Source organism: Parasteatoda tepidariorum, chromosome 4, assembly GCF_982258835.1.
Source record: "Parasteatoda tepidariorum strain Cologne lab strain chromosome 4, Ptep-v5.0, whole genome shotgun sequence".
In the NCBI taxonomy this organism is placed as follows: Eukaryota; Metazoa; Arthropoda; class Arachnida; order Araneae; family Theridiidae; genus Parasteatoda; species Parasteatoda tepidariorum.
The window spans coordinates 31,717,201-31,729,526 of record NC_141758.1 but is presented as its reverse complement, the minus strand read 5'-3'; the positions used below and the strand labels follow the sequence as shown (position 1 = coordinate 31,729,526).

Here is a 12,326-nt window from a genome sequence, read left to right as displayed (position 1 = left end):
GCAATCAACTGTATGGGCCTTTCAAGACGAGGCAAAACCAACAAAAGTTGTTCGAGGAAGAAGCACATCGAAACAAATGATTGCCTGTTTCTTCGGCATTAACGGTCATGTGGCAACAGTGGCGTTCGAGAAACGCAGGACGGTCAATTTTGAGTGGTACACGACCATTTGTTTGCCAGAAGTCATCGGAGAAATTCGAAAAAAGCAGAAGAACAGGCGAATCATTCTTCATCATGACAATGCGAGCTCTCACACATCGACTCAAACAAAGGCATTTCTGACGGAGCGAAAGATTGAACTGATGGGTCATCCGCCGTACAGCCCTGATTTGGCACCCAATGACTTCTTCTTATTCCCACACATCAAAAATAAATTACGTGGACAACGATTTTCGACCCCCGAAGAAGCGGTTGATGCATTCAAAACGCATGTTTTGGAGTTACCTCAATCGGACTGAAAAAAGTGCTTTGAAAATTGGTTCAAACGCATGCAAAAGTGTATTGATCATGATGGAAAATATTTTGAAAAACAATAAAACCAATTTCGATCCTACATATTTGTTTTTTCATTAGTAGGCCAGAAATATAAATAGCAACCCTCGTACCACTTCTGAAAATCACTTTTCGTAACTGTATACCTGCCAACTCTTCCGGATTTTCCGGAAGATTTTATTTTCATATTTAAAGTGGTAGCAATACTCATGTTATTCCAATTAACTTTTTGAATTATAATGATAATTATAAATGAGTTTGACCACCACTACTTATAAATAATTACAATAAATATATAAAAACATAATAATCATTGCGCAACCGAATTTCAACGGGATCAAAATATAAATATATTTTTGAGTCAGATTGTTTATTGTTTTACAACCACTCAGAAAATCCATTCTCGGAAAGAATGAAAGTTGGTAGGTATGAAACAGCAAAAGATAGTAACGTGTTAAATAAATCGATATCGAAAGGATCAATAACAGTTTGTTTCGCTAATTGAATCATTTGAACTTTTTATTTCTGTAGCATTGTAAAATAATTAAAATTATGGTGTTCGAGCTAATGCAGATTTGTTCTTACCAGCAGGAAGAGAATAGATGACGGTATTGAAGAATGAAAAAAGACAATAAGCTACAAAGTTGCATCTTTCTGCCATAGCTCCTGACACAATGGTAGTTGCTGTTGTAGCAAATGACAGCTGGAAGATGTAAGTGGAGAAAACAACTCCCATATCCTTTTCTTTTGCATCCAGGAAGAAACCACCGATACCTTCATACAAAAGAGAAGACACTAGAGAACACGATGTTGCATTTATAAGAATACTTAATCTTATTGAGGATTTAAACTCAGAAATTATTTTTGTTCGCCACAGATTTTTTTTTTCAAAACGGTGTGCTCGATTTAGTTTAATTTTTGCCAGAATGTACAGTGCATCAAATAAAAAAAATGGACCACCGTGAATAACTTTTGATCTTCTAATCGGATCTTCACGTTCTAGGACTCAATCTAAAAGGTTAAGAGGGTGACCTCAAATATGCAAATTAACTAAAGCAGACGATATTTTAAAATACGAAATCAGACACAAAAACTCTCTTTCTCTGAATAAAAATACCTTTTTTTTCGATGGATTACGATTTCTGACCCCCAAAGTATAGGGATGGCCGCAATCTGTGTAATATGATTCCAATAGTTTGTTAGTCCAATAGTAGTCAAAAGTTTGGACTACGTAATGTTAAATTTACTTTTTGCGTATTTCGCCATATCTCAAGAATTTTTTAAACAACCCGAAAAACATTTGCTTACAATTATAAAATTCGTTTATCTAAAGATAATTCCTCACAAAAAATACATTTTATTAAATAATTACTGTTTTATTTAATAATAATCAAGAAACATTTGAATTGTAAGGTATGCAATTTTTAAATCATTTTAAAGAATGCAATTTGAAATAACAAAATACATATAAAATGACGAAATACAAAATTTCATAAAAATCGGTTGAATAGTTCCTGAGAAATCAAATTTAAAAAATACTGCTTCTTTACAATTTGATTTCTTAGGAACTATTCGACCGATGTCTCTCAAATTTTGTATTTTGCAATGTCAAATTCAAAATTTGACATTGCAAAATACAAAATGCAATTCTTTAAAATGAGTAAAAAAATGTAAACCTTACAATTCGAAATTTTTCCGACCATTTTTAAGAGAAATAATAAAAAATTATAAATATTTAATTAAAGTTATATTTTGAGGGGTATTTTTCAGTTATATTTTTCAGTTTTGCTTTCAATAAATGAAATTTTATAATTATGTGCAAAAAGTTTTGAATTCGCTTAAAAATTTCTACAGTAATGGCGAAATACGCAAAAAAAAACATTTTTACATTATGGGGTCCAAACGTTGGACAGATCTCCTGACCAAACCATATTTCCCAGATTGTGGCTACCCCCAATGTCTTGGGGGTCAGAAATTTGAATCCGTCGAAACAAAGATATGTTTATTCAGAAAAAGTACGTTTTTCGTGTCTGATTTCGCAATTTAAAATATTGTCTGCACTAATAAATTTAGCACATTTGAGGTCACATCCTCGCACCGTGAAAATTGAGTACTGGAATGTGAAGATCTGAGCATTAGAAGGCATGAAAAATATATTAACCCTTTTGAAGGCCGGGGTAAGTATACTTACCACCACGTTGTACCACTTGTAATTTAGGTTTCCATTTTTCAATAACTTCAGCTTTCTTGAAGTGAGTTTAAATAAAATTGGTAACCATTTGTCACTTTTAAAAAACGTATAAAAGTTATAAAATACATAATTCCTTTTGAAGTTTGTAGCATTTAAGGAATTTATTTTATAAATAAAGAAAAATAAAAGTCAGTAAGTTCCTAATAGGTCATGTTAAATATATTTACCACCAAAAAATGGCATTTTTATAAACTAAATGAGTTTTTTATTTTTTATATCAATTACTGTTCTTAAAACAATTTCAATTCCAAAAATACTTTAATTTACCTTTACTAGAAATAAAGGGCCCGTTAAAGGGTTAAAAGAGTATAAAACCATAAACAGTTTTTATCACTTTCCTTTAAATTTTTTCTTATCAATGAATGCAAGGGATATTTTCGTCTTAAATATATTTCATTGATCGTGTAATGTGTAGTGATGGTTACGACTGGATCATTAAATTTGTAAAATATCTGATAAAGAATTAAATTTATTCCATATTTATTTTTTCACGCATGAATTATCACTGCTACTGATAAACAAACTGACATTTCTCTTTTTTTTATATGCCTGATTAAGATGCTTGTAAACAAGTAATATGAAGAAAAAAATTAAAGTCAATTTCTACTTACAAATAAAAATTTCATTTCAGTTACTTTTTATTAAATAATTAATATGTTTTCTCTCATATGAAACTAGAATTAACTAATTAAATTTAATTAATGAATTAATATTTGAAAAAACTGTATTAACATCAAGTGCCGTCTACTACAAGTTACAAAATATATATTTAAACTTGTATGGATGAATTAAAAGTATTTTGCTAACGATTGAAAATTTGAACAAGATTTATAAATATATGTAGCATACCTGCCAACTCTCCCGCATTTTGCGGGAGCTTTTATTTTCATGTTTAAAGTGGTAGTAAATATATACTATTTTTTTCTTTTATAAATTTAATTTTTAAGTGATTTTGATCACCACTATTCTTACAAAAATTAAGCACATATATTAATATCCGATACTATCATGGTTGTCAACTTAAGTTTTCTCAAATACAACGTATTTGTTTGCCTTAAAATTGAAGTTTTAATTCCATTTTAATACCACTGGGGAAAATGATAATGGAAGAGATTAAAAGTTGGCAGGTATGATGTAGGGAAAGTGTGAACTAATAGTAAGAATTGAGAAGAAAAAGGCGCGTGGTATCAGATAACTATAAAAGTATGAATTTGCGGACGTGGATACCACATAATGTTCTTTATTGAATTTATCTGAAACAGCGAATATAAAATAATTAAATATTTATATATGTGCAATAAACTATTTTTTTTGTTGTTAAAATATCATATTTCATAATAGTTCAAAAATTATCACTGATGTTTAAAATATGTAAAAAACTGAATCGTTTATACTAAAATTTAAAACAATGACTAACTCTTAACCAATCTGAAAATTCCATTTCGTTCTTCGCTCATTCCTATACAATTAATGAATTATTATTTGAAAAAACTGCATTAACATCAAGTGTCATCCACTACAAGTTTAAAAAAAAGTATTTGAATTTGAGTGGATGAATAAAAAAGTATTTTATTAACGATTGAAAATTTAACACGTTCACGCCGGGGTGACCCACCGGTGGGTCACGCTAGATTTTCTCATCTTGGTAGCGCACCAGAGTAAAAACTGGTAACAATAAATTTCATTTTTTAGTTTTTTTTTCGGGAATGATAAAAATCTATAACTACCAATTGTTTTTAGCGGATGAAATTTTTATATTGAATTGCTTCTTCGCCGTGATAAATTTCCTTACAGTGAATTGTTATGGGTGAGAATAGATTAACTCCTCCCGAATATTATCTAATATTGAAATAGTTCTTCTACCAGTATTTTCACTTTTCCCGGCGTGAACGTGTTTAACAAGATATAGGGAGAGTGTGAACTAATAGTAGGAATTGAAAAAATGGCTTAAATTACTTGTTTTTTATACAATTTTATTGGGGTTATGATTATATAACAGAACTATGATTGCTACAAAACTTTACGAAAATTAAAATTGTTTTACCGTACATGAGAAGAAAGAGAGGTTGATATTTAAATCAATAATCTGTCCTCTACGCATTACTATTGCATTCACAGATTTTCATATTTCAGTGTACTTTTAAGATTCGTCTTTTACCATTTTAAATTCCTTCAAAATTCAAGAATATTTACCAATAAAGAAATTAGAACCAGGATCTTTTCCAAAAGAAAACGCATATCCAAACATCCAGTATCCCAAACCTCCAAATATCACATCGACTGAATTTTTTACCATAATATTCACCTCATTCTTCCGGTTAACGTAACCTGATTCTAACAATCCAAATCCTAAAAAAAAGAGAAGAATCAAAATTAATTTAAGAGCACTCATAAGCTGTTAAAACAAAAGAATCGGTATGAAACAAAAATATTTCCTTCCCTATTGCTGTTTTATGATAAGTGAAAGCTTAGTTGAAGGAGATATTAAATGGCATTTTGGTTAATTTGACACGTTGAAAGCCTCGTTAATTTTACATGACTTGCCCGTGTGGCTAAACAGTAGAAAACTACCAACAAAATTCGTAAGTATTCGACATATTTTGCTAGTTTTAAATTTGGTTTAGCATACCATTCCTGAAGTAAGTGGTGACTAATATAAGCCTACTAATTGTTTAGAAATAGTGGTGGATAAAAATCTACTAAATTGAATTTATTAAACCAAGAATCACAATTAATAAACTACCACTTGAAAATATTTATTCACTCTCGGGATCAAGTTGGCATCTCTGTGTATATAAATAAAACTACTTTTGTGTTCTATATTGCATTAATTTCTTTAAGCCATTTTAGTAACGATAATAATATAAATAAATTAAAAAATTTACTCGAATTATGTGTTTCTAATAATCTTGGCTTCGTAGGTCACCGGTGACCCCCGTGGAGCTGCGAACAAACTCAGTGCCGGTCATCGGGGACCCCCATGGCATTCAACGTGTTAAATACCACCTAATGCAATGCTCCCGGTTATACTTTAGCATAAATCCTCTAACATTTGAAATTTATAAGAATTATTTTTTCGAATGGTTGCCAACTAAAGCAGACATTTTTGAAGGAAACAGAATTCGTATAAAGCGTATATCAGTGTGTGAGAAGATGACAATTGTTGGTTGGTTGAGTGTAGTAGAGGATCTAAGCTATCCGCTTTTATCCTCTGTGCTGTAATATGAAGTTTGGATGAGTTGAGAAGATGACAATTGGTAGAATGGTAGAAATCACATTAATCTAGGTGCGCTGCAGCGAAGCGGCACTAACCGATTCATCTGTAGTAAGGCTCCTATACTATCAGAGCTGACCTATCAAGCAATATTGGAGCAAACAAGTTCGCAAGTTAACGTTATGTTTATATTAGTTATGTTATTACAGAGATGCCAACGGCGCCGGACACGCCAAAATAATTTAAAAAACGGTAAATAACTACAAAGGGAATTTTTGCTTTTAAAAATGTAAAGCATGTCATAAGTACTATAAAGTGGTGAATAATATAAGCCTACGCATTGTTTAGAAATAGTGGTGGATTAAAATCTACTAAATCGAACTTATTAAACCAAGAATTACAATTAATAAACTACCACTTGAAAAAATTTATTCGCTGAGCATAGGTTAGCTCTTTGCTCCAACAATAAATGATAAGTCGGCCTGTCTAATTCAGGGGCTCTAATCTGTAGTAATAACTCGATGATGAGGAGTAGTAAGGAGGAATGGAGATGGGAGGAAGAGGGGGTGCTCAGCGCCAAGAAATCGAGATGGGGTTCGTGTGACATGGACAATCAAGAAATGTTGAGTGGCATGGTGTACACTTTACAGGGACCGATCAAGACAAACTCAGGCCCATGGCCCACCAAATTTTCTGGGCCCCTTACAAAATATTTTGAAATTAAATTGCTGAAGAGTAGTCCTAACAGTGAAAAAGAATCTATTGAACTGCATGATTCAAGAGAAACATTCTAAGAAATTTTGAAAGCAGACAATTGAGGTTTATTTTTTGAAGATAAATTTTACGTATCTATAAAATAAAGCAAAATATGAAACAACAAAACAATGTTATGTCAAAATAAAAATAGTTTGGAGAACACAAACAATTGAAATCAGTGATTTTTTCCAAAAGTCACTGATTAGATTAATTTTTTTTTCATTGTAAGCTGGAATTATTTTTTATTTAGTATTTAAACAAGCATAGCTAGCCCACCTTTCATTAGACTTTTTACTAATTTTTGAGGTCCCTCAGAAATTGTGGGCCCTAGGCCCGTACCTATTGGGCCTAGGCTATAATCAGGCCCTGATGGTGTATAATTAAATGACAATATAATCATAAACAATATAAAATGAAATGATCATGAGATTATGATGATCGATATTATTAAGAAAGTCCTGGATTAAATATAATATATATATATATATATATATATATATATATATATATATATATATATATATATATATATATATATATATATATATATATATATATATATATATATATATATATATATATATATATATATATATATATTTGAAACGCATGATAATCAACCCAGATAACAATTGTTGCTGGATTCTGGGGTTATCTCGGCGTTTGGCGCGAAGCGCCACTAACCAATTCATCTTATCTGTTTTGTCGTATTCTTGGAGCAGAGATGCCAACTTGCTCCAGACAGCAAATATATATTTTTAAGTGGTACTTTATCAATTGTGATTTTTGGTTTAATAAATTCAATTTAGTAGATTTCTATCCACCACTATTTCTAAATAATTCGTAGGCTTATATAATCAACCACTTTATAGTACTAATGTTAATCACCTCTAATTTAAGTTAGAAACAACACATAAATAACATTATTAAAAAGGCGAATGGTGCCTATTGGTCCCTCAACTCCATATTAAACCCGAAGTCATCTTTAGACTTAAAATGCAAGCGCACTGTCTATCTAAATGGCAATTAGGCCAATCTTAACCTATGCCTGCCCCGCCATTCACACTCTAAGGGATCATTTAAAAAATAAACTCTCTATGGCAGAAGGGAAGATTGTTAGAAGACTCGTCTGTGCACCTAAATGCATTAGCAATAATAGTATTAAAAGGGATCTTAAAATTGATGACATCAACGTCTATATAAAAAATTTAAATAAAAATTTCTACGATGAAGCAAAAACCTGTACCACTAGCAATTTTAACTCACCCCTAGATATAGAACTAATTGACGACAACACTAAATTTATCCCAATCACTGTCTTTTTCCTTAGGGATATGGTGTTGCCCTAGCACACGAAATGCACTCAGCCCCAGCCGACTCACACGAACCCACTCTTCTTCCCATCTCCATTCCTCCTCACTACTCCTCATCATCGATTTATTACTACAGATGAATCGGTCAATGCCGCTTCGCGGCAGCGCACCGAGATTTATGTGATTTCTACCATTCTACCAGTACTAATGTCATGCTATACCTTTTAAAAAGCAGGCAAAAATAGTCTAATATTTGCAAAATTTACTTTATAGTTATCGTTATTTTAATTATTTTGGCGTGTCCGGAGCAGTTCGCATCTCTGTAGGAGGTCCTAAATATCAATGAAGGAGATGACAATTGTCTATTTTACCTCTAAGATATGTGTTACAATTATTAAAATACAATGGGAACAAAATTCTTACAATCCTGCTGAATTAAAGTGCTAATACACTGAAAATCATTTCGTCTCAAAATCCGTGATGAAACGCGAAAGCTTCAAATATATGACAAAAATGTCTCAACTCGAAATCTTATTATTAGGAAGGTTTATACATTAGAAGTGACCAGGTTTTTTTGTTTATTTATTTACTAATTTATCTATTTTTTTTTTTATTTATTTATTATTTTTGAAAAAAGTGGAATGACGAATTATTTTTTTAATTTTGCGAAATTCGTTTTCTTGGAGAAGTAATGATAGTTATTTCATCTCTTTGATGAAATGTTTTCTCGGAGCCTATACCATTGCTTTGTTTTAATAGTCATACAAATAAAGAATTAACATACATGAGTAAGCTAACAATACATAAATTTTTTGTGCCAATCATTATTTTGAATGATCTAATGTTTGAAAATAAATTCTAGGCTTTTTCACTTTCAAAAATTGAAAAATATTTTATGACCCAACGATATATTAGAAAACCTTTTCATATAAAATGTTTCATGTTTTCGAAAAAGTCTTAAGTTTAAAAAAGAAATTTTTTATTTATAAGAAATATAAAATTTGTTTACTCTTGAAAAATATTTAGCGTGAAATGTATTTAGGGATTGTCAGTGACCGCAAAAAGCACATAAAAAGATATTTCAAAGTAAACACTCGCAAAGTAAACTACCTGTTTCTTTTTCTTTCTTAAACTTATTTCTCTTTATCCAGCTGCATAATTCTTTGAATGATATAAAAGCTTCAAATATAATTCAATAAAATTGCTTATCATATTTATGGAATTCATTAACTGACCATTTTTAATTTCAATATTTTTCGCAAAAAGAAAAACACATGGAATATAAAACTTGAGAATATCAGTCACCCCAGAGACTCTGAATACAAAGTGTTTATATTTTCTAATTTGTCTTTAATTTCACGATGAATGGGATATGGGTCTTCTGCGCGGTCCAGGTGTCCAGATCCGACCTATACTTACATATGCTTCACCTGCCGGGACTACCATACCCCAACACCTAATGAAAAAGCTCAATCAATGTCTCAAAATAAAATACTCCGAAAAATCACCTGTGCCAGATGGTTCATGCGTAATTCAAATATCCATAAAGATCTCAAAATTCCGTTTCTATCCGAATATATAGACAAATTAAATGCAGACTTCTACGATAAAGCCATAAAATGCAGCACAGCCAACTTCAATCAGATTTTTAACTTCGAGAACTATAAAAAAGACCAAAAACTAAGACCAATAGCCGCTCATTTCACCTCCGACGCCTCATACCACAATTATCAGCATAAATAATAGTCTTCAATTCCAGAATCTATAGTCTACATCAATTATCCAAAGCATCAATAGTCTACAGCATCAAACACAATACCAATACTAAAATCCTGACCTACATTACCTCACGTTGACAATCAAACTACAGTCATCCACAGTTTACAGCAAGTTGCTCTTATTATTTTCATTGTTTTTAGTTATACAAGCAAGGTGCTTGTCTCCCAGTAACAGCCACCCCATAGACTGCTAAACTCAAACTGTCTTTAACTTTTTATCTTATTTCGTGATGTATGGGATACGGGCCTTCTGCGCGGCCCAGGTGCCCAATTTTTTATAAATAAAGAAAGAAAGACAATTATATGTCATGCTAAACCTTTTAAAAAGCTAGCAAAATTTATCATATACTTGCAAAATTTTAGATTATAGTAATTTACCGTTCGGCCAGACGGGTAAGCCATGTAAATAATTCTCGAACATATTATTGAATGATAAATTTTTTTAATCCATCAAACTCCTTATATCTTTTTCTACGTACCTTCGTAATTTCAAGCTTCAATGTCTTTTAGGTTTTTCTCTGCGAAACAAAATGTAACGCTAATTTGAACAATGCGATTCTTGTGAATTTTTTTAATATAGAGATATGATTATTCATATCTACTCATTCATATAATTTGTAAAAATAAATTGGAACAACAATTCAAGATAAATTGAAACAACACTATTGAGTAAAAGATGTCTTTCTGCTGTAATTCGAGAGAATTTTTTTTTTACCATGTTCTCTGTCTTGAGCACCAATAAGTTAAGAAAACAGTTTAAGATATCTTCATTTCGTAAATCAATATGAAGGAAGATTATGTTCCATCAAGACATAACAAGCATAATAACTATCATAAAAGAGGTACTAGACACGAGATAACAACCCTCTGTCATGGCTTTTTTGGCATCGTTTATGTCATCATAATTCTTACTGGAAGAGTGATAAATAAAAACAATAAAACTAACTAGCAATGAATATTATGTTATCTAATCATCATTTGTAGCTCGTAAAGTTTGAAATAAAAAGTATTTAAGATTATAAAAATGCATAAATTGTACGATATTAAATATTTTCAGCAATTACACATTGCGCTCTAAACACCAAAATATTTCATCTTATACTTCTTCCTCTTCTTATACCTTTTTTTATTGGATCATCTCGAAAGTTCGTGCCGATATTCGTTAGGCGGAGCTCTTAAAGGTTCGCAAAATTTGTATTTGATTTTTTCCAGAAAATTTTGTCAGTGAAACAGCACATCCATATAAATTATACAAGGATATTATACAATAACAACCACAAGGATATTATACACGCCCTACAAACGTTCAACAAGGAGGCAAAAAGGACAACATGGAAGGATAAAATACAAGGTGGTAGGGCATTTATAGTTAAACGCACCACGAGCCAAGTAAAACAGCCATCCCTGAATAACTTTTGATCAAATGATCGGATCTTCACGTTCTAGGATTCAATCTTAATTGTTCGAGAAGGTGACTTCAAATTTGCTAATTAATTCAGACGATATTTTAAGTTACGCTATCAGGCACAAAAACGTACTTTCTCTGAATAAATTTTTTTTTTCCTTTGAATTTGTATTTCTGACCCCCTAAAGCGTAGGGAGTAGCCGCACTCTGGGAAATGGGGTCCCCATAATTTGGTTAGAAGAGCGATCCGAAATTAGCATCCCATAATGTTAATTTCACTTTTTGTATATTTTGCCAATTAGTATATTTTTGAAGAGAATAAAGTTTTAAATCAAATAATATCTTACCGCTTTCCGCTCCTCAGGATTATTCATTTAATTTTACTGATATTTAGTTTACAAAAAGCGACGAAAAGTAATTCTGTGTATTAATATGAAGCTTTTGAATTGTGGTATTAAATTAAATTCGTTTATTAAACATGTATTATGCATTAGAGAAACTAGTTAAAATTGTCTAAAATAAGCAAGGAAATGGCTAGAACATTCAGTTTTGAAATAAGAATGCATAAAAAGAAAAGAAATAAAGCTTATTTTTATTTATAAATGTTCTTAAACCTTCGACGCAGAAGGGACACCAGTATCTATTTTATTTACTTTTTTTCTATTATCTATTTTTCTAGTTTCTATTTTTCTAATTACAAGCAAAAATATATTTTAGTATATATTTTTAACTATAAAAAAGCAGTCTACTAGTTTCTAAAAGAAACTCTGTTATATTTTCGGAATCATATTAGTACTTAAAAATAAAATTAAAAAAAATAGTTTGAAATTAATTTTTTCTTTCATAATTAAAAATTTATAATTAATTTTGAGAAGCAAACAAATTTTCAATGATGAATAACTGTTTCTCTTAGGTCTAAATATCTGCAAATAGGTGCAAATTAGAAAAAGTATGATTGAAAGTTAGCCATGCTTGGAAAATTTTACTTATTACCATTATTTTGATCAACCGCTGTAAATGCTACTACTTTTTGACATTGATACTTTTCATTTATTAAAATATACTAGACTTACACACTTAATGTATGTTATTTAATATTAAGCATTAGTAATAGTGCT

General features: G+C 30.7%; 1 protein-coding gene across 1 annotated transcript in view; it reads right to left on the bottom strand.

The window, feature by feature from the left end:
- LOC107453305 (putative ammonium transporter 3) overlaps positions 1–12,326 on the bottom strand; it is a 69,700-nt gene that overhangs the window by 48,298 nt on the left and 9,076 nt on the right. The window contains exons 2-3 of the mRNA XM_087160878.1: positions 4,936–5,091; positions 1,077–1,265 (exon numbers count right to left, since the gene is read on the bottom strand). Of these exons, the coding sequence (XP_087017004.1) occupies positions 1,077–1,265; positions 4,936–5,091 (345 nt within the window). The remainder of the gene's footprint in view (positions 1–1,076; positions 1,266–4,935; positions 5,092–12,326) is intronic.